At 40.9% G+C, this 26,608-nt stretch overlaps 1 protein-coding gene across 4 annotated transcripts in view; it reads left to right on the forward strand.

The window, feature by feature from the left end:
• Window positions 1-26,608, forward strand: part of LARGE1 (LARGE xylosyl- and glucuronyltransferase 1) — a 277,081-nt gene that overhangs the window by 166,360 nt on the left and 84,113 nt on the right. For all 4 annotated transcript variants that reach the window (XM_062602676.1, XM_062602675.1, XM_062602678.1 and 1 more), the window contains one exon: window positions 2,871-3,042. In XM_062602676.1, coding sequence (XP_062458660.1) covers window positions 2,871-3,042 — 172 coding nt within the window. The remainder of the gene's footprint in view (window positions 1-2,870; window positions 3,043-26,608) is intronic.

Here is a 26,608-nt window from a genome sequence, read left to right on the forward strand (position 1 = left end):
TTGAAGAATTTACAAGAGTTTGTGCTTATGCCACCTTGATTATCTCAAACTGGCAATTCTTAACTACTAAGCACCTATTCAACCACAGTGTTCTTGTATTCCTTTTAGCAAGACCATATGTAACAGTGCTGTTGTGTAGTGTAAGTTTTCCTCAGCACAAATCTGGAATGGTTAGATTATTCATGAATAGCAAAGCCATGAGGAAATTATACGGGGGACAAATTAGGACCCCTCTTTATGTCTTAGACAACAGTGCATCAGAGGAGATAAAACTTCAGGTATATTTAACTGATTGAGAGTTCAAACTTCACCATATGCTCAGATCAAACATGTGCCTGTCAGCTGTGATGGACCATTTGGGACTGCTCTTTTCATTTTTAGAAGTGATCCTTTCAGGCTTCAGGATGGTAGGCTTTTGGATTCTGTGTGCCAGATCAGAAGGAACTGCCAGGCAAGGATCTACTCCTTGCAGTGAGACATATAATGGCTCCTTAAAGGGGATATACTTTTCTAGCCACCTTTTACCTTCCCTTCTTGTCTCGGGCTATTCATGCAACATCTGAACCCCTGCCTTAGGCTTATTTGCATAGGAATATTAGGAGTTATTCTGGAGCTACAGTATGTTGGACTAATAAAATGAAGGGCATGCCATCCAAAATTAACAGCACAGGGATATGTAATAACAAAAGCAAGCTCAAGTCTGTAAAAGTACTTTGACTCTTTTACCTTGTCAGTATGACTAGAGAGCTGATCTCCATGGCTGGTCTATTGCAGGGATGTCAAGTGGCAGATTCAGAATGATATACAGAGTACGGAGAAGCAGAGTAAATTCTGCTTTGCTGCCTCCTTAATGTGTTGGTCCATTCCTAGGTCCCTCATGTGAGAGAGCTAGTACACAAAACTGGAGTTTTGAGGGTGTGCATTTGAAATTATCTCTGATTCAAACTCAGAAAACATTTCTGGGGAGCATTGAGGTTTAGTTTTATATAACTAGAGACTTAATATTGCCATGCGTCTGGGAGACCCAAGCTCTCTTCTAAGCATCATACAAATTACAGAGGGAGCAAGCAAGCAAGAATGAAATGGTGCTTTAGACCCATAAATTAACCATGCTGTGTATTACTTCCCTCTATAATTTCTTTCATAGTGGTTTATACCACAGTCCTAGCAATCATTGCTTGTATTAATTGTGGCATTTTACAGTGCAAATCCTATAGAAAGCACAAGTAAGTAATCGATACATATGGAGGTGATAGTGCCAGCCATATGTAAGTGATTGCATATTAATTATATACACAATGGGACACACCAATGGATTGCCAGGATGCGGTGCCTTTCGAAAAAACAGCTGAAACTTCCCACTTCAGTTTGCTCTTTCTGTTGTTTTAAGACAAGCTGCTTTTCCTGCCTTTCCCCTTGAAATTTTGCCTTTCTCCTTAAAGGTTTGCTCTACTACCTTCAGTCTTTTTATCAACTTAGCAGTGGGGGAAATCTCTGCCCTGGTACAGTAGCCTTGATAACACAGAAGACAACTGTTTGCCATTTTAAAGGGAAAAGAGCAGGTCAGCTTACATCAGCAGTGGCCTTGTTACTTTATATTCATAAAAGAAATGGTCTCTAAGCAGCTATTATTAACCTTTCTTCAGCTACTCTTCCAGCTTCCAAATAACGTTTAGGAACCTATCTCTTGTCAGGTTTTCTTGAAGGTTTTTGGAGGAAATGAGCTCTTCTGTGCAAAAAGATGTTTCACATAAAAACTTTACAGTACCAGTGAGCAGATATGAGACAGTTAAACAACAGAATAAATCTTCTGTTTTATGAATGCAGTTATTTTCTGCCTACGTTCTCTGAAGTGTAACATGCCAGGACAAATCCTGAAATCAGCCTCACTCAGGTCCCCGACAGACAAAATGCTAATTGAAGTTAATGGGAGCATGACTCAGGGAAAAACTTAAAATCTGAGAATTCTAGTGCATGCACTTTTAAACATTAAATGAGGACTTTCAAACAGGGCAACAGGAGCTGTACAAAAACTTCTATATCCCGTTTTTATATCCCAGTGATATTTGATATTTGAGAACTTGAGTCTCAAAGAAAGAAAATTCAGCAGAGCTCATGGAACATTCTAGTGCCAGTAGATACTGAGTTTAGTATCCCAACTTATTTTAGAAGCTGTAGAAATGTTTTGTTTAGCCCTTAATGAAGAAATGTAAGTGTTTGGGTTTGCCTCTTCAATATATAACTAACAAAAAATGTGGCTAAAAATGTTCTCATACTTTCTCCACTTTGGGGCATGTCTGTGTGATGTCAGTAGTTAGAAATTAAAGATGTAAGGCTTAGGAAAAATTTGAGTTCATAAGAAGTAATTCTTTCAGAGTTTTGTGGCCCAGTGTTCTAAATGACTGGCCTTTTGAAATTCAGCCCTCCAATCTGTAAGAAATAAAAGAAAACCAAAAAAAGCTTGTTAGTTCTACTTGAGTCATAAGATTCTGGGAATGGCAAACACAAAAGTTTTTGTTTTGTTTGAAAATGAAAGCAGGATACCTTACACCTGAAATTTTGATTTAAAAATATATTTCAGTTTTATCAAGATACATGGATGACTCCCAATGGATTGTACCAAGTTGGACAGGCTCAACTAATTTCAATTATATTGTGTAAAGCAGTTGCCTGGAAGAGCCCTTTGTCAATCTTTTAGCAGCTTTATCATATTGTAAAGCTTCTGAAGTTAATTTAAAAGCAGGATTTTAGATGTCTGTTTCCACCTCAGCAATCTCCCACTATTACAAGAAACTAGTGTCAGGAAGAGTTCCTCTTTCTAATGAAGATTATTTTTTTCTTCCTCTTTCCCACTTCCTTTTTCCTGTCAGTCGGAAGTGTCTTGGATCCCCAACAAACACTACTCTGGGATTTACGGGCTGATGAAGTTGGTTCTGACTAAGACTCTACCTTCCAATCTTGAGCGAGTCATTGTCCTCGACACAGACATAACATTTGCCACTGACATTGCTGAGCTATGGGCCGTCTTTCACAAATTCAAAGGTATTCTAATGATTTATTTTTACTGTCTTTATTTGAGGGGGAGGGAAAATGGTAAAGCAAACAGTGTAGTGGGGGTAAAGGGCTATCTGAGATTTGTTAAATGTTTTCACTTTTTCAATTTTTGGTATTTGAATATAACTGTTCTATTTGTGAGCTCTTTCCTCAATGATTTGCTGTACAGAGTGATTGATGACACTGATTATCTATGTAGTGTGTTTTATTGGTCTCATTATTTGGGACAGGTGAGAGCTTGACAATAAATTAGGTGATAAAGAATTTTGATGAATCTGCAGTGGTGTGGCATTCAAGTACCTGTTGGTATTCAATACTTGGAAGAAAATGGTTTCTATTGCATTTTGGTAATGAAAATTAATTATTACTTTCAATATAACTTCTCCATGTTGCCGCTGAAAATGAATGAAGTTAGAATCATACCTGAACCAGGGAGGAGGATGGAGGGGGCAGAGTTTTACATGTGAATAGAAAGAAGTTACTGCTTACTCCTCTTAGTGAGTTGATAAAGGGCTCTGAAGTACCCATCTAAAGTAGGGTTTTTTTTTACCTATCCCTGTTTCATGCAACTCCTTGAAAATTTCCTTAATAGTTTGGCTAAGAAAGGAGACTTTCAGAGTAACTGTGTAAGGAGACAGTCACAAAAAATGTTCCCCACTACCCTGTCACAAACCAGAGCACTTTCCTGGCTGACACACTGCAAAAAACATTTAATCCTCCCAGGCTCCGGTGTTGCCAGCTTTTCAGAGTCAGACGTGCCCTATTGTTCTCCTCTTGCCCTCAGAATATGTATTGCAGTGCTGGTGAGTGCAGAGACATTCCAGTATCCTGCTTTGAAGTTGTACAGCCCCTCAAAAGTGTAACCTTGATGCATATCCTCGGCTCTCTTGACTCACCTCAAGCAAAGTCAGCCTAAGGAAATGGGAGTATTTATTTACAGAAGCAAAATACACCACTCCATTAGAAAGACAGAAAAGACAGCACCTTTGCTGTACTTTACCCCATGCTGAAATGCCTTTGCCTGTACTTAGCTCATGGGCAGGACCTATTATCTTCAGCTCTACAGTCAAGGCTTGGGTTCTAGTGCTTGCTTCTATATACACTTGTTTCCTTTCCCTTCTCTGGATTTACTGTTGTCCCTTCAGCAGGCCGGAAGCAGTTAACTTCTTACTTAACTGAACTATTCACAAACTTTCTTCATTAAGGAATATTAAGTTTTCCCTCTTCTTTGGGTATTGATCAAACCTCTTCACCAAGCCATTCCTTACACTGAACCTCGAGTTTCATGTAAACATACACCTTGAGAACCATAATTTACATAAATGTATGTCTAGGGAGTAACGCTGGAGTAATTTTTGTACTGCCCCACTGCGTATTACTGTCCCATTAATAATAATATTTTACTGAATATGGTGTATTAGCATGATGTAGAGGGTAAAGAAATGCGTATGAACTTGGGCACTGCATGGTCAAACGTAGCAAAATCTGCACGGAGATAATTAGGGGATCATCTCCTTGCTTGTATTTTCTGCCATATTTCAATGAAGGTCTGTTGGGGAAAGAAACCAAGCATAAACACTTAATGTAAAGAAAGAATATGGAGCAGAGGCAGGCCTAAGATTGGAAAAAAATACCGACAGAAAATACAGGAACACAGAGAAGGATAATTAATGGAAGTTAAAAAGTGGGTGTAAGTCAGTCTCCATAGAGCAAGGCAAGGTTGTTAATCTGATAAGAGCTGTGAAAAGCTCTAACTTACACATGGAGACAGAATTCCTGTGCTACTGCCAGCCCTCATAACGTACATATCACAGCTCCCAAATGTATGATTTTGTAAGTTGGCCAGCCTGTCTTTTTAATTCTGTTTGACCAGCTGCTTCTGTACAGTTTTTTAATCCTGGCAAGAAACTGATCAGCATCTATATCTGCTATCTCCCAGACAGTCATACACAAAGAAAGAATTAATGGGACAGTTCCATAGCCCCAGGACTTTGCAAGGCTCATATGCCCAAAATAGTGATCCTGTATGTTGGGTAGGAGAGGGAAATGAATGTGTCCAAGCACAAGCTTATTCTCAAGCCTCTATCAGGGGATGCAGTCCCATTAGGCAAAAGTGAGTTTGATGGTGGTGACAATAGGATTGAGGGTTTATGGATAAGAATCAGGTCTTTAAAAGACATGTAGCACGTAGTGACATGGTTTAGTGGCGAACTTGGCAGTACAAAGTTAATAGTTGGACTTGATTATCTTAAATGTCTTTTCCCACCTAAATGATTTTATGATTCTGTGGTTCTGTGACTCAGTGGAAATCAAACATCCTAGAAAGCTAGGGCAAGTAAGTTGGAGCGATACTGTTGCTCTTCTACTGCTGTAAATACTGGTTTATATCTTATGGTGATTCTCAGTTTGTCCTCAGCCTGACAGCATTACAGAAGATTCAAAGGACGTCTCATGTCATTTGCCCCAAATATTCTTCTAAAAGAACTGGGTTTAAACTGATATTTTAATCCCTTCCTTGTTTCTCCCTCAGAAGTCCCAAGTGAATTTATAAAGATTTCTTTGGGACAACCTGATGTGTTTCTTGAAATATTAATTTAACAGAAGAAAAATAAAACTCCTGTGAAGGGAAATTGTACTCTCTAGAGGAATCTGACACTATACCCAACTCCAGTTTGAGGGCACCTTAGACCCACAGGCCCTCCCAGGAGTGTTCAAATACCCACTCGTGGGCTAGAAGTGGCCATTATAAACTTGCTTGCTCCAGGATGTTGTTAGAGCAAATAGAAGATTTTTTTCACATCAGTGCAGGAAAGGCAAGACCTTCCTTCTTCAGGTTGCTGCAGGATAACAGTTCCAGCACAGCCTCTCCCAAATTACAGCCATGCAGATAAAGAGAAGAGGTCCTAGAGTCTGCAGTTCTTTCTGTGCCCAGGAAGACTTTCCTTCCCAACAAAAGCAGTGACAGAGCCCAGTAGCTCAGACTCCCTTTTTCTAGGACACCATGCTTGGAAGAAATTCTGATTCGGGATTGTTTTCAGTTTAATTAGGTCCAATTTGCTGTGTAGAAAGGCCCATAGTATGTTTTAAATAGCACCTGCAATACCCAGTATTCTTGTTCTGCAAATGTTCTTCTTCCATTCCTCTTAAGAGTTGCTGAAAAGATCAGACCCTTACCCAGTAACTTAATATTTTAGGTGGTAAAGCTGCTTACTGCATTTGCTCTCTCTATGGAAAAAAAGGAAGTAGGATTCCTTTGTAAATTATTGCTCTTCTTCCCTTTTCTGATAAGCTTTTTGCATATGCCTTTACAATAAATGAGCCAACTATTCTGTGAGTGCACAAATTAGGGCTGTACATATGTGATTTCATTTTAAAATCTCTTCTTTGAAGTTGCAACCTTAGGATTTGGTAGAAATTCACACCTTTCTTTGGTAGCCTGAAACAGTGTCTCAAGCAATGTAACATTTAAAAACTTCTCAGCAGTTTATGGGGGTTTTATAGTTATATTCTATATGCAAGCTTCAATCTCTATGCATAAAAATGTCTTCGGGAAGCAGTAACTTATATTTCAAGAGTCAGATACAGCTTTTCAGCTGGGATTTGGACATCTCTGCTTTAGCCTCATTCTCTCTTGCTCTTCCAAAGATAGGCAGTCTGTTTCTCTAGGACAAATATATAACTCCAAAATATGGACTTCAAAGGTGTGAGATTGCAGCCAGCCTGGTGAAGATAACCTGTCATACATGTTTTCCGTGACTTAGTTGACATTGATTGTGTTTTCTGTTCATCTTTCACTGGATCTTGACAGTTCTAAACTTGAGAAAGCACCTAGCCTAAGGGAAGAAGAGTGGGACTGTAGATCATAAGCATTCTTGGATAAAGTGCTGCGAAGTGTTTCAGACAGTAAGGATTAGTGTAACCAATATGCCTTTATTGCAGAAATTGTGTGAATTCTTCTGAGAAAAGAAGCAATCTAAAGCGATGCTCTCAGCCATCAATCTTTAAGTTCTTTTAAAAGCCATATCAGCTAATTGTTTTATTATTCTTGCTGACCCAAAATATTGGTATTGAAATGCCTAGGTTTTTTCCAAACTCACAGTTTTTACTTTAAATGTATGGTAAATACGGATTCTCAAGAGCATTCATGGTAAGTAGTATTGTGAATTTATTTGGGACCTGACTATAACAGTTGTCATAATTACAGGTTGTGTTACAGGTTGCAGGTTCAGTCAGAATCACAGTCTCTTTGTTCTGGGTGCTGGACATATAAGTAGCACGAGACTGTCTTTGTACTTTACCTAGCATCAGGTGACAATTCTTGTGTCTGCTTGTTTCTTTAGGCCATTGCTGTGCATGAGTCACAGCTGAGACTGACAAATGAGGCCTGAATAATCCCTGTAGAGATCAATTTTGAGAGGAATTAGAGATGTGTGCACGTCTACGGGGGTATGATATAATGGGCATCACAGAAACATGGTGGGATGGCTCCTACAACTGGAGTGTTGGAATGGAAGGTTACAGGCTCTTTAGGAAAGACAGGCCTGGCAGGTGGGGAGGGGGAGTTGCCCTTTATGTTAGGGGTTGGCTGGAGAGTATGGAACTCTGTCTGGGGACAGGTGAGCAGTTAACAGAGAGTTTGTGGGTCAGGGTTAAAGGGAAAACAGCTATGGGGGACATTACTGTGGGGATCTGTTACAGACTGCCTGATCAAGGAGAACCTGAGGATGAAGCACTCCATAGACAGATAGGAAAAGCCTCGCACTCGCAGGCCCTTGTTCTCATGGGTGACTTCAACCACCCTGACATCTGTTGGAAGGACGGTACAGCCCAGCACAAGTAATCCAGGAGGTTCCTCAATTGTGTAGAAGACAACTTCCTTCTGCAAGTAACAGAGGAGCCAACAAGGAGAGGTGCCATGCTTGACCTCGTGCTCACCAACAGAGCTCGTTGGAAATGTGATGCTCCAGGGCAGCCTTGGATGCAGCAATCATGAGATGCTCGAATTTGAGATCCTCAGGACAGTGAGAAGAGCGTGCAGCAAGCTCACTGCCCTGGACTTCAAAAGAGCAGACTTTGGCCTCTTCAGGAACCTGCTTAGGAAGGTTCCATGGGATACAGCCCTAGAGGGCAGAGGAGCCCAAGACGGTTGATATTCAAGGATCGTCTGCTGCAAGCTCAGGAGTGTTGCATCCCAACCAGAAGGAAGTGCAGCAGGAGGGCCAGGACACCTCCTTGGATGGATAAGGAGCTGCTGAGGAAAATTCAAATGAAAAAAGAGGCTTATAATAAGTGGAAGCAAGGACAGGTGGCCTGGGAAGAGTACAGGGATGTTGTCCGGGAAGCTAGGGACCAGGTTAGGAAAGCTAAGGCTCAGTTAGAATTAAACTTAGCTAGAGGTATTAAAGATAACAGGAAGGGATTCTGCAGGTACGTAGCAAATAAAAAACAGACAAGGGAGAATGTAGGCCCCCTCAGGAAGCTCTCGGGAGAACTGGCTACACAGGATTTGGAGAAGGCTGAGGTTCTGAATGACTTCTTTGCCTCAGTCTTCACTGCCAAAGGCTCTGACCGCACCACCCAAGTCTTGGAAGGCAGATGCAGGGACTGTGAGAATGAAGACCTTGGGCCCACTGTAGGAGAGGATCTGGTTTGAGACCATCTTAAAAATCTGAACGTGCACAAGTCCGTGGGACCTGATGAGATCCATCCGCGGGTCCTGAAGGAGCTTCAGAGTGAAGTTGCTAAGCCACTGGCCATCATATTTGAGAAATCATGGCAGTCAGGTGAAGTTCCCGATGACTGGAAAAAGGGAAATATAACCCCCATTTTCAAGAAGGGGAAAATGGATGACCCAGGGAACTACAGACCAGTCAGTCTCACCTCTGTGCCTGGCAAAATATTGGAGCCCATTCTCCTGGGAGGCATGCTGAGGCACATGGAAATCAACAAGGTGCTTTGGTGACAGCCAGCATGGCTTCACTAAGGTAAATCCTGCCTGACCAATTTGGTGGCCTTCTATGATGAGGCTACAGAACTGATGGACAGGGGTAGAGCCCTTGATGTCATCTACCTGGACTTGTGCAAAGCGTTCGACACTGTCCCACATGACATCCTTGTCTCTAAATTGGAGAGACATCAATTTGATGGATGGACCACTCGGTGGATAAAGAGTGGTGGATGGATGGCCACACACAAAGAGTTGTGGTCAATGGCTCAATGTCCAGCTGGAGACCAGTAACGAGCGGTGTCCCTCAGGGATCGGTGTTGGGACCAGTCTTGTTTAACATCTTTGTCGCTGACATGGACAGTGGGATTGAGTGCGCCCTCAGCAAGTTTGCCGATGACACCAAGCTGTGTGGTTCGGTTGATACGCTGGAGGGAAGGAATGCCATCCAGAGGGACCTTGACACGCTTGTGAGGTGGGCTGATGCCAACCTTATGGAGTTTAACCATGCCATGTGCAAGGTCCTACACCTGGGTCGGAGCAATCCCAAGCACAGCTACAGGTTGGGCAGAGAAGAGATTAAGAACAGCCCTGCAGAGAAGGACTTGGGGGTGCTGGTCAATGAGAAAATGAACATGGGCCGGCTTCAGTGTGCGCTTGCAGCCCAGAAAGCCAACCGTATCCTGGGCTGCATTAAAAGGAGCGTGACCAGCAGGTCGAAGGAGGTGATCCTGCCCCTCTACTCTGCTCTTGTGAGACCTCACCTGGAGTATTGTGTGCAGTTCTGGTGTCCTCAACATAAAAGGGACATGGAACTGTTGGAACAAGTCCTGAGGAGGGCCATGAGGATGATCAGGGGACTGGAGCACCTCCCGTATGAAGACAGGCTGAGAAAGTTGGGGCTGTTCAGCCTGGAGAAGCGAAGGCTGCGTGGAGACCTCATAGCAGCCTTCCAGTATCTGAAGGGGGCCTATAGGGATGCTGAAGAGGGGCTCTTCATTAGAGACTGTAGTGACAGGACAAGGGGTAAAGGGTTAAAACTTAAACAGGGGAAGTTTAGGTTGGATATAAGAAGGAAATTCTTTCCTGTTAGGGTGGTGAGGCACTGGAATGGGTTGCCCAGGGAGGTTGTGAATGCTCCATCCCTGGCAGTGTTCAAGACCAGGTTGGATGAGGCCTTGAGTGATATGATTTAGCGTAAGGTGTCCCTGCCCATGGCAGGGGGGTTGGAACTAGATGATCTTAAGGTCCTTTCCAACCCTAACAATTCTATGATTCTATGATTCTATGACTCTGAGAAGAACACCGCATCTAAGGGCATTGTGGTATTTCTAAGTACCTGTCATAACTCAGAGACTATATTGAACAGTGATGTTCTACTACTACATGTTAGTCTCATACAGCTATCTGATATGATAAATACTTTAAGTACTTCTGTGCAACAGCGACTGGATAATACATAACTAATGTATTTCAAATAACTACTTGTACACTAAGTCATCCAGAGAGTATAAATTAAATTAATGTTCATCCGTGCAAATAGTCTTCTCTGGAAAGCTGGTGAAGGCAGTAAAGCAGAATCACCTACCTCCACTAATCAAGCATCCAAGAAGGAGAAATGTCAGGCTTGATAGGAAGACTGAGATTCCCATATTCGCACTTTGCATGAACAGAAAAAAATTATATAGAAGCTGTTTGCTTTGTGTCAGGAGCTCAAACAATGATAAAAATCCATACTGACATCATAAATACCAGAAAAGGTCAACAGCGATTTTGGTGCAGGATTAAATGCCCACAGCTGAAGAGGGACCGGCACATAGTCAATCCCAAACTTAAAATTTGCAAACACTCAGTATGTGGGTGCTTTGGCGTATTGCTCTGCAGAATGCCTGAGGTAACAATCTAGGTTCGTGCTATTTTTGCAGCTTCTTCAGGAAAAGGAGCAAACAAAAAAAAAATCACAAGCATAAAAAAATTCAACATCCTGTGTAGGTGGTTTAGTAATGATATTCCTACAAGAACTATTATGCATAAGGTTGTAATATCAAATGCATGCATGACTTTTCATTTGTGTGTGAATTTAGTGTGCCAGTAAGTGAGATGCTGATGGCTCTGGTGAGAGTCAGGCAGAGTCAGCAGGTGCTGTATAAATTTCCCTGAATTTGGCTCCATCAGTGAATCCCCAGTTTAATAAACTATACCTGTCAGAGACCTAGGCTCTTCTGCAGAAATTGTACTTTTTATAGGTGTGCTCTTCTTATGGTGATGTAAAATGCTCAGTTGTTGCCAAGATTAAAATTTAAAATTCATTGTCACCTGTAGCTGAAGGCAGTAGTTGAGCCACAGAATTGATTCTGGGCAGATCCTGTAGTTCAGTCTGTCAGTTTACACTGAGTAAATCATTAAAGCTTCCACGGATCATTTTGAGACAGGATCTCTGCAGGCTGACACACTGTTTGTGTTAAATCCTGCAGAGATCTTTCTGTTCCCTCTGGTCAGTACAATAGGTTTTCTTTTCTTACTAATCAAGAGGAAGGCATTAGCAAGGTGCACCTAAGTGTATGAAAAAATCCATGATATGAGTCAGTCTTTTTCTGAAGGAAACAGGATCACATTGTAGCAGAGTGCATTAATAAAATTGTCAGGCAGTTAATAAAATAGCTTAAAATGATCTGAATTTTTATAGGTGTCTAAAAAGGCCGAATGGCACTTTTCTTTGCTCATAAAAGGAACATCTGTTAGCTTCTGAAAGACTTGTGTAAGTGTTTAATGGTTAGACTACAGTACATAGCTCATCCTAGGGTTATTCCACAAATGAAATACATTTTTTCTTTGAAAAGGTCCCTGTGGAGACTATCTGCTTAAGATTTTCTATTCCTGGTTGTTACATTGTGATGTTTTCTTCTTTTCTGCTGCAGAATCTCTGAAGCTTCATTGATAAAGGATCCTATTTGTTAGGTATAGCTGATAGAACTGTTGGGGTGTGTTGTGCTCCTCTGTCTCATGATGCTGTTGTTATCATCTGTGTGTGAAACTACAGGAGTGAACACTGATTTATCTTGGTGAAGTGTCAGGAAAGTAAGGATTTAGGATATTTGGGAAAAAAAGACAAGTTTCTAACTGTGGTTAGCGGTTAATTTTGCTGATTTTAATTAGGAGGTGATCAAGCAAAGAGATGGGGCTTACTGATTCTGTGGGCCCAGGGAAAAACACTTCTGTCTCTCCGTACTTGTTCAATATGCAGTTTGCTTTGCATATAGGTATTCCTATATTGAGAAGGAAGTATGTGAGAAAGTTGACCTCAGTAAATGAGCTCAAGGGGAGAGAGTTTATTATAGGGATCAGCATGTGCACATTCTAGTTTATGGGTTTTAATGTGACAAGGGACATAATCAGAAAATTCTGATTATGAATTGCTGCCAAAATAGAATGGCTGCAGTTTCTGAGACATCTGTAGTTCTTTTTTAGCTGAATGGTTCTTTGTCTGTTTCTGCCACCAGACAGAAACATTTAGAGGTGAAAGGCCAACAGTGCATAGAAATTAGGTACAACTCATGGTGGGGAAAATTCTAAATAAAGTAAAATAAAATAAAAGGTTTGGCTTCTTTATTTTTCCGTTTTGATTTCCAAGGGGTACCCTTTGGTCATGTTTTCAAGCTTTTTCCCATGGGGGCTAGGAATGTTTTAGTTAAAAATGAAAGCTGATATTCTTTTGTCATCTTTTGATTCCACAACTGGAGTTTTCAGAATAAAAACCCACCACATACTACAAGATTTGTAATAAAATCTTGTTGGCTATATTGAAATTTTGAGGACTTTTTTCTACCTTCTCAGCATCAGTCTAGTGCTTTTCCTGCATTATTTTTCTCCAGTCTTTTTAAACCTGCCACTAATTCTACAGCTGTCTTTCTGGGTTAGTTGCTTTGATGTATCAAACACCCAAACTAAACATTGCATGACTCACAGCATTAAAGCAAAAAAACAGTTTGTGTCTCTTCAGTGCTTTACCTTCAGGATTTCAAGATACTTTAACTCTATTCATCTCTTGTATTCCAACCATGGGGAAGGGTCCTACAGCTTTTTGAATTGCCTTGCAAATATTTATTGAGAGAAATCTGGGTAGAGTGCAGCATCAGAAGAGCAAAGTCTATATCTCCATCTCCCTTGACCAGCAGAAGCTGTGACTTACCAGAAGCTAGAAAATCTGTCTCCCAGAGGGTACACACTGGGAGAAGAAGTTTTTCTGCTTTGTTTGTTTGATCTCAGCAGAGAAAAAGTGCATTTCTGGGAGTGGGATGCCACTAAGCTGTGCTGAAATGAAAACCTAGGAGAACAGAGAGGGGGAACAAACTGAGGAGGAAAATAATAATAACCCCCTATCACAACTTCAAGGGAAGAATCAGTCAGGAGTTACTGTCCACCAATAAATGTTTTGGACTGATCATTTTCTCCTGCAATCTGTTCACCTTCTTACGCAATTATAGACGTGTTCCTCCTCAGATACACTGAGTACTCCTGCCCCATCAACTCACAACTTGCTTATTTATATATATTTTTAGAAGGTTATTAAAAAAATCTCAAACTGAATGTCTGCCGGTCTTCTTGGGTGGAGTACACAAATTAAGTCCATGTATTAATCCCTCTGGCAAGTCTGTCTGCATTCCCTGGGTGACAGTAAAGCAGAGCAAGTGTATGAGTAGGCACTGAATATGGAGGGAGTGGCAACTTGTCCATTATTCCAATTAGTAATGTGTAATAATGATTCACCTCTGCATTTATGAAAAAGCCAAGCAGATGAGACATCCAGGTCATTCCCCTAACAAATGAAGTTTTACTCTAGGGTTTGATAGTTATATTTCTAGGGCTAAAGAAAGAATGATATTTAATAGATAGGTTTCCACGCCTAAGGCCCTTATTCTAATCACATGCAATCTGTCAGACACATGTGCTTTTCACAGTTCTCTGTGAAATGCATTGTAATGAGTTGATATTCTGTTTTCTCCCTCTCTGAATCAGGCATATTCCCTGAGCCTACCTTATTCTACGTTAGCAATCCATATTTTTAAGGACCTAAGGCCCCATTTCCAATTACAAAGCTCTCATCTGAGGTTTCACCTTTTTGGTTTTATGCAACAAATTATGCCTGTAATACTGTCCTTGGCAGCACATGGATTTGCACAGCGTAAAGTGGAGTAGGGAATATTTGTCTCACAGGCTCAAGTTGGAAGGTAGAATGTGTCGCCCAGAGGTCAATGGTATGATTGTCCCATCAGCAGGGTGCGTGCAAGGCACTGTTTTCTGAGCAAGCAGAGGGGAGGGAAAAGGGTCTACAAAATTAAGCCAATATACGACAACTGCACTAAAGCTGTGTACAAATGCACCACGAGCGATAACTGGGCACGGTTGCATGAACTAAAAGTTATCCATATAAATGAAAACAGTAATCAGTCCAATTTTGTGGAAATAGTAGAAACCTCACAGGGTTCCTTTCCCCAAGCAATCTAGAAAATCAGGAATGTTTGAACCCCCATTTGAACCCTCAAGCTATAAGAAAGAGTTAGGTATGTCTTTAACGGCTTACTTCACCCTGCATCTCCCAAGTGTCTTTACTTACATCTCAAGCTTGCTGCACTCCATGTGCTTTGCAGTAACCTCTAGCTTGCATTCAGCACAGGCCTAGCAGTTCAATTAAAAGAAGAAGGGTTTTTTCCCTCTGACTCTTTCCTCAAGGTACATCTTTTTGTACAAGCTTTCAGACACTACTAACAACCAACAGATTTTTATCCTGTCCCTTCCAGATACATACCAAAAGGTGATTGATAAAAATGTACAGTAAAACAAAGGGATTGTGTCCAAAACTTTATTGTATTTTTATTTTATTTCCTGCATGTAGCCACAGTGGAATTCATAGTTTGGTCTTAAGTGTCAAGTGTGGTGATCTGTAACGTCTTCTATTGCACAAGGGCTGGTCCTGAAAAGAATTTGGACCAAAAGTGCAAAATTCATAACTGTAGTAAATGGTGTACAGGTTCATGTCAGTAAAAGAGATGCACATACAACATTTCCTCGTGAAGACCCAGGCCAATTTATGTTTCCTTTGCACTGCCTGAATACGTAAAAGGATCCCAAGATCTAAGCTGATGATTTTCCTGCTTGGGTGTAAGATGAGCCTTTGTCAGCTGCTTGTGCTCCTTGTGGTTCTGGGATTCGTTCCAGAGCTGGAACTTAATATGTCAGCAGAACAGCTTCTTGAGACCCAGTAGGCACAACCAAGTGAAACTGAAGCTACTTATGTCCATCTTTAGGGATGTGGATCAGGGCTGGCTAATCAGTCCACATGAGTAAATACTCAAACAAAACCAGCAAAACAGGAGCTAGGGTTTACATTATGTACCCAGGAGTTAGGATAAAAACAACTTGTCATGATAGTTTTAGTCATCAAAAGACGGGACTACTTCAGTGTTCTCTGCATGGAGCTGCTCCTTGAGACTATTCAGTAGCTGAAGTGAGAACTGCCGAACAAGGCAGCCGTCTTACAAAGCACTGCTACATGCTGAGAGTTGGTTCCAGCAGCATGCTGATAGCCTGCGAGCTTTGGAGAATTGGTTGTAACCTGGCAAGCCCTAAATTGTTTGGGATCTGCCTGTACTGAGGACTTCCCCTCTCCCTGTGTGGTGTCTTTAATAGCTGTGCTCTGTAAAGTCTCTTTTGCTTGTAAAGAATGATAGTAGAGCTTTTCCTTCCACAAATCTCTATCTCCATCTACTCATTATTTGGTTCTCCTAGAGCAGTGGACCATTGGAGCATATCATCTCTCCTAACTTCTGATAGATTACTGTGCATCTCTACTATCAAACTTCACATTGAAGTTATGGACCAGTTGCAGACCATTTACTCTGTCCCACCAAACCGTTGTGGTACAGAGTGCAGTGTTATGGGATCATAATTTATGACAAGCCACACGACGCATTTGGAAAGAGGGTAGATCAGCCTAGCCAGGCAGCCATGGAGATTGTTGTTCATCAGTGTTTTTATGGGGAGGCACAAGTGGGTCAGTTTTCTGAAATCAGTTGCATCAACGATGAATGAACATTTCTTTCCTTAAATGCATGTTCTAAAGAACATGAAAGATTCCTGCTGTGATCTTGCAAGAGTTTCCCTTGTCAAGGTCAAGCAGGCAGCAGGGGACATTGTATAGTTCAGACATGCTTTGTGGTTTCTGATCCCTCTGCAAGCCTAGACAAGTCTGCTATTACTTCCTCACAACTGACCCTCAATTCTCCAGGCTCCATTCTGGATTTTTCAGCCCTGCCTGCAGGTGGTGATTAGTGAGAAACAGTATTCCCTTCCTACTTTCTCAGTGTCTCCCTCTAACCCTCGGATATCATATTCAAACAAATCACATTCTAGGGTGCTACTTATCCTTCATTTTTATGGATTGGGAATCTCCTCCATGATCTTGAAGTTTTCAGATGAGACCTGTTCCATCTAATCTGGTCAAGATTTGCTGGACACAATTCCTTCCTTTGGTCTTCTTCAACTCCTTTCTCCCGTCAAAAAGTTTCAAGTTAGTAAGTCAAAAGTTGAAGTTAAATGTTTTAAACACTGCCTTCTCCTTTTCCCATGTATTCTGATGACATGTTGACTTCTACTCCATGAAAAAAAATTGTAACCAAGCTTCAGAGGGACTTCTATATTACCTTGAAATTAGTTCCTGTTTCAGTTAAATTACTGAGGCTGACCACCATGCCTGTGATTTCTACTCATTAATTTTACTAACTAGCTAGGTTCAGTACAAATCCATTCTCTGAACAGTCCTTCTGTCTCTAATGCACAGCAGGCTGCATAGCCTCTTCTTTTTGGGTGGTCTTGCTGTAAACTCTATGGTTGATACTTGGGGTTTATGGCTGGACTAGATCTTAATTTTCTGAAGAGCTGGACAGTGGGCAGATGCTCAAAGCTGCCATCTTTTCCACTTCTTTAATAATTAGAAAACACTGTTGAGCAGGACATATGCATGTGTGGGTTCTTAACGAACAGTATTATCAAACCAAATAATAGACATACCCCTGAGCTTTTTAAAACTGATGTTGCCTTACCCGGCACTAATGCTAGGACAGCTGTTACTGCTTATAGGAGCTTCATTTTTAATGAGGTTTTCTATATCATCAAATAGTCCTTCTTTCAGTTTCTCCTGTTTCACTTGACTGAGATTGCTGTAAGAGGTGAATTTAAGTAAAAAAGCAGGTTTGCAGTCCAAGGGATCACATCAGGGTTGGATCTAGATCTGGAATATGTACCTGTGCATAAGGAGAATTTGTGGAGATTTCTTTTTAAAGAGAAGCAGAAGTAAGAAAGAGCTGCAGGTTGCAATAAGCTCTTCACTAGCCCTGTACCAAGAATACTTGCCCTAATCCACTATATTCCACTGGGACTCCCCTTACATTGGCAATACAGAACATATAATCAGCATTAGCCTGACCTGGCCAGTACATTCAGTGCTGTTTAAGAGTAGGCAGCAAAAACCACACTTGAATATTAGTGTGTTTCAGTGACAATAGTTCTTCATGTGCTTCAGGGATATTTTGTCATTGCAGATGTGATACCAATATTTGAGCTGCCTTGTTTTTCACCTTTCTTACATTTTACAACCCTTTTTCTATCTTCCCATCACCATGTGTTTTCTATAGAGCATTGAAAACTTCAGCAGCCTACACCTGAGGTCCATCTGCAGTTTCTTGCTGGGACACACTCTCTGAACTGCCAAGGCACACTTCCCCAGATATCCAGATCTGTACTTAATGTTCCCCTAAAAGGCGCAAAATTACGAGGCGCAGAAACTTACTGATGATGACTGCTGTTTAGTGATAGAGTAAATAAAAACCTAGAGATGAAAATGTCATATCCACCTAGCACTAAGTGGTAATCTGGCATAAATTCACTGATTCATTTCTCTGCCAAAATATTAATGGATTAACTATTCTGAGAAACCTTACCCTGGATCACATACCATCTGTCTTTCTATAGAAAGCTTAAAGTCAGCATAAACTTCAAATCATGTGTTCTGGCTAATGCAGTAGAAATGTCAGTCTATGCCCACACTTGACTATCTATCAGATTTGCTCTGCTGGGTGTCTCAGTCATGAACAGATCCTGTATACTAATGAACATAGAGCCATCTCTGGAGTGAAGCTTGGACTAACTTGGTTGACATATATTGCTCTAGGGTACCTCACTATGTAGGTCTGACTTTCACACTGAAGGCAGATGGGAATGCTAATTTCTTGGGATGAAGTTTGGAAGGCAGAATCTAAAGTAGGAGAAATTTGATTTTCGTGATCCAAACCTATGATTAGTCTTAATTTGTCCCTTGGTAGATAGAGGAGATATTTAATAATTTCTCTAACAATATGTAAAGTCTTCAGGTTGTCAAAATTAAGGCCTAAAGACTGGGTTAGAAATCTCTGGAAAGAGTGTTGAGACCTGAAGAGCACCTTTCATCATTTTTGTCTCCCTGTGAGCAGTGCTTGGAAAAGCAATGATAAACTCTGAAGGAAGTTGCAACTAGAGTTCAAAGCAGAGACAGGAGAGCTGTGATTTAAAGACTTGGGGAGGGGTTGGGGGGAAGTCATGCTTACATGTCCACCTCTGCAAAAATGCACTGAGAATATGCTTCTGAAGACATCCAAAACAGCTATTACTTTTTGTTCTACTCTCCAAAGACTGCCTCTGTCAGGCGTAGCTGTCAGGCAAAGCATGAGCTTGTTCCTGGGAGCTTTGCAGGTCTTGATGCCTTGTTCATAGTGGGTCCGTTGGCAAAGAGGAGGCAAACTCTTCCAGATGAATCAGGATAAAGTACTGTCACAATTGTATTATTAGCCTGAAAGCTTGAAGCACTTTTACCAATTACCAGTACCCATTCCCTGCCTTGCAAGTGGGATTAGGATCTCTCAACAGTATATTGAAAGCAATTGAATATTGTCTAGCGATTGCCATGAGTGAACTTGTAAGTAATTAGTACTAATGATACTTATGAGGGAAAACAGGTGTGGTTGAATCATGCTTTTCCCTTATAGACTTACAATACATGCACACTGAAACTAATTATGTAATTATATGCTAGGATTGTTGCAGAGTTTCTTTACGTATTTCTAGTGCTGTTGGTAAGGAAGTACATAGCGATAGAAGGACATTGTAACCTTTTCCCTTGAGATCTCACCCAAAGTTTCAAGGTAATTGTGTAGAATTAATGTTCTTAAAAATGTCGTTTTTCCCCACCAGGGGATCTTGCAAGAATGTGGTGCATTTTTCACTAAAAACCCAGTGTTACTAATGGAGATCTCAAGGGAAACATTTGTGAGATTAGGCCAAGATCCTTGTCTCATTTACCATAGACTGAATCCGGAGTAACTCCATTAATTTAAGCTATCCTTGGATTTATATTGGTGAAAATGAGATGAAAATCCAGCTTCTAATTAGAAACAGTGCATATGTGAGTTGTACTGTGTTTCTTTTTTCATGAGACATCAGACTTCAGTGTGCAGCAGAGGTGTCCCAGAAGTAATCTTACCACCTATCTCAACTTAAAACCAGTTGATCCAGATATGGGTTGTTTTTTTTTTTTCTTCTCAAAAATAAAAGCCTGTGAAACACTGTTAAAAAAAAAAAACAAGAAAAATCTAAGGAATCAAACTTTTGGAAACTGTGAGATGTGGATAAATTTGATGATCATGAAAGAGAAGTTGTGATAGCTTTCAGTTAGCTTGGAATAGCATGGGAATTGTCTGCTTATGCCTGAGCTCTAGTTTAAGGGTCTCCTTTGTTTATTCCATACACTGTAGCCCATGATATAGTGGCACGGCCCTGTTCCTAAAATGCCATTGCAGTATCAATGGCTGTTGATCATCACTTGCTTGCCAAACTGATGGGATTCCTTGTGAATCACAATGAGATTTAGCTTATGTGAATCACAATGAAATTTAGCTCACAATGAGATTTTTCTTTCACACGAGAAACAGATAGATTTGTCTGTACAGCACTGTTACGAGGGCATTTTAGATACTTGGTACCATAGAGATGCTCTGCTGTGCTCATCTGCTGTCAGCAATGACCAGAGCTGTTTCTTTCCACATTACTTAAAGTTCAGGCAAGACTCAACATTAGAAGAAAGAGATCTAGCTCAAGTGGGGGCTCAGTGCCAGGGAGCCTCACAAGTGAGACAAGAACCAAGCAGTTACTGTCTCAGTTCCTGTGAAAAGCACAACAGATCACAGCTCTCCCTCTTTATTTTCTGATACACTGCTTTCCACCAATTTCCACCCCCTTCATTATCTCTCTCTGGTTTGGTTTCTGTTCTTCAAGCTTACAAACTTGCGCTTTTTCCAGGATGATTTTTTTCTTATTTCCCCACCCTCAGTGTTGCCCTTCTAGGTCTCTCTGTAACATTTCTGGTCTAGTGATGTGTGCAATAGTTCTCAATTTAATGGTACTTAACACTGGTAATCAAGGTGCTGTATACCCCTCTTTCAGTACTGTTAACATTCAGTTGGGCAGCCTCATCTGAAGAGAGTAGAGGAATTTTAACAGCCTGGTGTATTACAGGTCATGATTTATGGACCTGGCCAAAGCGCCAGATGAGAAGCATGTACGGCATAAGCACACACTTTTTGTAGCTGTGAAATAACTGCAGCATTCTGCAGGTTTTGTTTTATATGCCATTCCTTTCTTCCCTCTCATTTTAAGGTTAAATCCGGTCCTTAGAATTTCCCAAGTCATGGGTTATTATTTTCATAGCCAGTTCAGCCATTCCATTATGAATGCTTCTGCTTTTATGCTGAGTATCACTGAAAAGGATGTATTTCTGACCCACCTCCACTGCTGACTAAGTCAACGGCCTTTGAAGTATGTGTAATAAAGTTTCTCTGATGGCAAAAAGAAAAGCCTCATTAGTTCCAGCCCATATTTGGGATGTGCCTCTAATCCACACTTGTTCTGCTTCTTTCTTTTTAATGTTTAATTGTTGATAAACCTTACCTGACTCATGCAGTCTTGTAGCGGTAAGATTTTCCCTGCATTTTCCCAACCCTCTCTTAACATTTTCACTCACTCACACAAAGCCTGGGTAACATTTACATGAGGGTCTGTGAAATGTCTGACAAAAGACCATAGCAAAATAAACCTATGTGGAGTAGGTTCTTGTCATGGTTTAACCCCAGCCAGTAACTAAGTACCACGCATCCGGTTCCCCTTCCATTAGGATGGGGAAGAGAATTAGAAAAAGCTAAAACTCATAGATTGAGATAAGGACAGTTTAATAATTGAAATAAAATAAAATATTGTAATAAAATATAGTAATAGAGATAAAAATAATAATAGGGGAAGAGAGAAAGGAATAAACCCCAATAAACACAAGTGATGCACAGTACAACTGCTCATCATCCATCGACTGCCCGGCCTGTCCCTAGGCAGTGATCAACCCCTCCTGGCCAGCTCCCCACAACTTACATTCTGAGCACAATGTTCTGTGGTATGGAATACCCCTTTGGCTACTTCAGGTCAGCTGTCCTGGCTGTGTTTCCTCCTGCTTCTTGTGCACTGGTGGAGCATAGGAAACTGAAAAGTCCTAAATACAACACACAGCACTGTACCAGCTTCTAGGAAGAAAATTAACTCTATCCCAGCCAAAACCAGGAGAGGTATAAAAAGTGCTCCCAGCTAGCTTTCAGTAGGGGACCAGTATCCCTTTATCTCTATTGTATCTTTGCTGGCTGCATGAGCGTTTGATGGATACCAAGGAAATACCATTTCTCTTTGTAAAACCCTGGCATCGGAAAAGGTACTTACAGTTGGGCCACAGAATATAGGAAGTATCATTATAGCCTTCTGCACACAGGAGAAAAGAAGTCCCCTGCGAGAAGGAATGTTTGGACCATAGATACTGTCTTTGAGAGTTTAGGTCCTGAGGCCTGCCTTAATGGAGATAGCTTACCATGGTAAAACACTCAAAGATCAGGAGACTTACTTCAAGATCATGATGTTAAGAAAAAGGAGAGTATATAGGTCTTGTTTGTTGTCTGGCTCATTAATGTTACACTTCCTTGCTTTTCATAGCAGCCATAAGAGCAGAAAGCTTACTGTTTTAAAAAAGCAGAAGAAAAGCAAGTTTTTCCCATTATTACATAGTTTTAGAATGTGTGATGCTAATAAATACCCTCAAGTTCTTTGGCATATATGGCAGGGATGTTTTGATCCTCAAAACCCAGCGCCATTTAGCATGGCATATGTCAGAGCAGTAGGTACTGCAGATCTCAAAATGTCAGGCATCATTAAATAACAACAGTGATAGTATGGTTATAATACCACTCTTTCCCCAACAAGTAATAGGAATCGGGATTTTTAACATAGGGAATTATTTTTGCCTTTTAATTTGTAGTGCTGCAGAAGCCTACCCAGGACACACCTCATTGGAGTAGGAGCTGTGTCATTTTAGTATATGGGAATTATGTGATAACATATCAAATACATACTTCTGTGAGCAGAAGCAGCTCAAAACCAGAGTAACTGATGTCTAGCATAATCAAGCCTCTGCTACTGTGTTTTTGGAAGTTCTTGTTCCACATTCACTATTTCGGTCCCTTTTTTAAACATTGCTTAGGAAACTCCATCTAATGATGTCAGCAACTGATCTCGACTCATCTGGAATAGTCTTTTTTAAGTCTGAATGAGCAAGTTTAGCACAGTGAGGTGAATCAAGGTAAAAAACCTTTCCTCCTTGCAAGAAGTTTGTTGATTCAAATATTCCACTAGGATTAAACTTGAGCCCTGTGCTGATAGGTCCCTTTATTTCAGGCCTATTCAATCTCCCAGTTAGCTGTTAAAATAGGGTCTTTCACTGATAGTGTCTTCTGTCTCTGTTTTTCAAGGTGCTGAAAGCACCTTCTCCAGCCTGCTCCCCAAGAATAAAGCATGCCCCACCTTTAAGCAAGTAGGTGGAGCCATGTGGCATCAGGGGCAGGTTAAACAGCCAGATGTGCCTGGCAGGTACCAATTGTTACCCTGCCAGTTTCCTAGCAAGAAATGAGTAACCTGATGACTTTCCCTGAAAAGGGCTTGGGAAGCCACTCAAGAAACCCAGAGATGTGACAGTAAAAAGTGGTGCAAAGAGAGCCTCTGTTTCTTACAGTGTTTCCTTTAGCTTTTACCTGCTATGTTTTTATACTGGTAGAATCATCAATGGGCCTGGAGCCATAGGAAGAAAAGTCCTTTTTCTGATACCCTGTCAAATCCCTGAATAAAGACCCCTTAACAGGGAGAGTGAGAGAGTTTGGCCAGTTTTTCAGAAGCATTCCTGTTAAAATCCATGTGAGTTGTGGGTGTTCTTGCTCCTTTGAGAATCCAGGCTCAGCATTTACACTTTCTTCTTAGCAGGTCTCTTAATTTGTGCTCAAATCACTCTCTTTCTCCAGCAATGTAACCCTCACAGGCCACCTGAGGAAGAGGAGAAAGGGCAAAAGGTTTAGGGTAACCAGCTCAGGAGGAATTTTCCCTTTTCCAGTCACTAGAAATGGGCAGAGAGAAGCCTTCCATTGCTAATCTGCCAAAGCTGTAGCTCCTGGTTCAAGACTAGATTGTGCTATGATTAATGAAATGTGTTTAGCAGTCTCATTTGAGCTTTTAATGGTCTGTTGTCTGCATTATGGCTTTAGCATACACTTCAGCGTGATTGATCACTTGTTTGGGAGTAGGAAGCAGGGTAGAGGGCTGCTTCGAGGTGCACACGCTGAACACAGAGAGAAGTGAAAATAGCTTCTGGAAACGCTGTGTTAATCCTTTGGGATATGTCTCTATGGGGGCCAATACACACACGTGAACCTGAGCTAGCTTACCGCACTAGCAAAATACTGTGTTGGGCTGATCAGTCCTGCTGAGAAGTGGCAAAAATACACAGTGGCAAAATGCTGCATTAACACAGCTGTGTGGCTTCTGCTACTCAAACAAACCAAGATATCTCTCTGCTAGACACTGCGGTATGCCAGTTTCCTACAGCTTTCCTTTTCTGTGTACCTCATCCTTTTCTGAGAGCCCTAACATGCTGCTGTTCTTCCCTACCTTAGCAGTAGGGTAAGTACAGCTCTCTCTTGAATCAATCAATTTCCCATGTCTCAAGTTTAGTGGGAGGATTGCTGACATGCAGATTGGGATATTATTTTGCCACTTGTTTTGCCAGCCATGAGCCTGAAGGGAATATGTTGCAGGTGAGAGAGCAACCTTCAGGAGTACCTTGCAAGCATCGACAATTTAAATTTAATGACCTTATTTAGTGAAGTACTTAATCATAGGCTGAAGTGTAAAAGCTCATGAGTAATCTCATTGACTTCAGCAAGACTGAAAATGATGATGCATTTAAGATACAGCATTGACTTCGGGATGATAACGTCTGAGCCTGTCCTGGTAATAGATTCAGGGCCAAGTGTTGCTCTTCACTGGCATCCCCTTTTACCCCCTCACTGAACAGTATCTGCCAAATGTGGTCTTTTCCAGGTTCAGAGGAGATGATGTGATATACTGACTTCCCATTAGGCCTTTGATGCTGAAATTTAAAGTGAAATTTAGAATCACTGAGTTTAGCTTTGGGAAAAAGATGGAGCAGTCAGCAAAATGTCACAGGTGACCATGATGTACTGCTGCTCCCCACTGGCATGTGCTCTGACAGGTCATGCATGCCTGAGGCTATAGAGCTCAATGATCCCTAGGGAAAAAAAAAACCCTCTTGCCCACAACTCATAAATTCTTAATACTAAAATAGTTTTGTCACTAAACTTCATCAGGTTTAAAGTGTTTGTAGCAAAAGAGCAAAGCTAACTGGAAACCTCCAGCTTCCATAGAAAATGAGTTTTTAATCTGGCCTCTTCTGCCCAGTTTCTGAGCTGTCACATCGTAAACTCTTAGTATAATCATTTTGATCAATTTTTTGTGAATCTTAGGAATATGTCACCTCTGTGTCCATCTGAACATGCACCCATCAATTTGCTTGTCACCTGTCTACCTATTTATATCACATAAAAGATGTGAGCTTTGTCATCCATTTATTCATCTTCCTAGGAATGTTCATGAATTATTCTGGTCATTTAATGCATCCTAGTTCTGCATTTTGTGGGTATGTGTTCTTGGTAGTAGTAAATCTGTCAGTTTAATTGCTTTCTCTTCATCCTCAAACTTTTTTTCATTAAGTCGATGAGTAATCATCTTATATTATTAAGGATACTAGGGTGGAAAAGTTGTTACTGGTTCTCTTTGAGTTCTTTTATTTAAGAAAATGAACTAGCTAAATAACAATCCCTCCCCACTGTTTCCTAAATGGTACTACTTCCTGTTAGGCACATGGGAGCTTCAGCCTGTTTGCTTTTTAATTAAAAGTAAGTTTTCAGCTACCTCTTTCATCATCAGGATTTTCTGTCACCTTGAAATGAAGGCTCTGGCATTGTCTTTTAAATTATTGAGCGCTGGCCAACTGGGGGAGTTCAGTTTAGAGTATACATTAATCTTCTTAACTACTCCCATCAAACTGACTGTCCAGACTACTGTGGTTTCAGTACCCCTGTTTGCTACCCCTCCTTTGTTTGTCTACCCACCAAGACATACAAAACATGAATATAATCTTTCTTCATGCTTGCTAATTACTGAATTATATATTCTTTGTGTTCTGACATGTTACAAAACATTCCCCAAGGTCGTGCCTGACATGAATAAGTTGGTGTAGAGAGCTTTTCCTTTGCCACTTGGTTAGCAGAACTTGGAGTTGAAAGTGGTATTGCTTCGGGAGTTACTTCAGACCTTCTGGGAAAACATTATATATCTGTCTTTTTTTCTTTTCAATTACTCTGATTTGCAAAAGATCAAAAAAAATTAATCCTTTAAGCAGAGCTGAAGTAATTTGCAGTCTTAACAACTATTTAGACTCTTCTGTTGAAACAAAAAAAAAGGTTAGTGATTTGTGCACATTACTGTTGTCAGTGTATTGGCAAACTTTGTTGCTTGTGAAATAAGCTGTTAAAAATCCATAGCAGGGTTGAGAACAAGAAGAGCAGTCCCAACGGGTGGAAGAGCAGGGATCTGGGGTCTGCTTCCTGTCTCTGATGTAGACATATGTGGATATCTTACTGCCTCTGCAGTCCTGAGTCCTGCCTGTGGTTTCCTTTCTCCTTCCCATTGTCTGTCTTGCCTAGTCGTTACCAGTTGTGTGTTAGCACAGCACCTAGCACTGCGGAGCACTGGGTAAGTTCCCCCTGTACAAATAAATTGTCCATAGGAATAAGTATTTTCTTTACTGAGCCCTTTTTACACTGGGAATTCACAGTTCCCTTTGATTTGTCTCGCATTTAGTCTAGGTGGAATAATTGTGCAAGATTTACTGTCAATACGTGAAGTTGTAGCTGTCTGGTTTCATAGTGGTTGCTCAGATGCTATTGTGTGTACTCCTGAACATTAGCTGTCAGACACTTTAGAGGGCAAATACTGACTTCTGTGAATTTTACCATTTAGTGCCACACATGATTCTGGTACTTTCTTCTCTCAGAGTTTCTTCCTATAAAAATATCAAATTAGATGTAC

Source organism: Pezoporus occidentalis, unplaced genomic scaffold (assembly GCF_034315485.1).
Source record: "Pezoporus occidentalis ecotype Australia unplaced genomic scaffold, CSIRO_AGI_Poc_V1 ctg78, whole genome shotgun sequence".
In the NCBI taxonomy this organism is placed as follows: domain Eukaryota; kingdom Metazoa; phylum Chordata; class Aves; order Psittaciformes; family Psittacidae; genus Pezoporus; species Pezoporus occidentalis.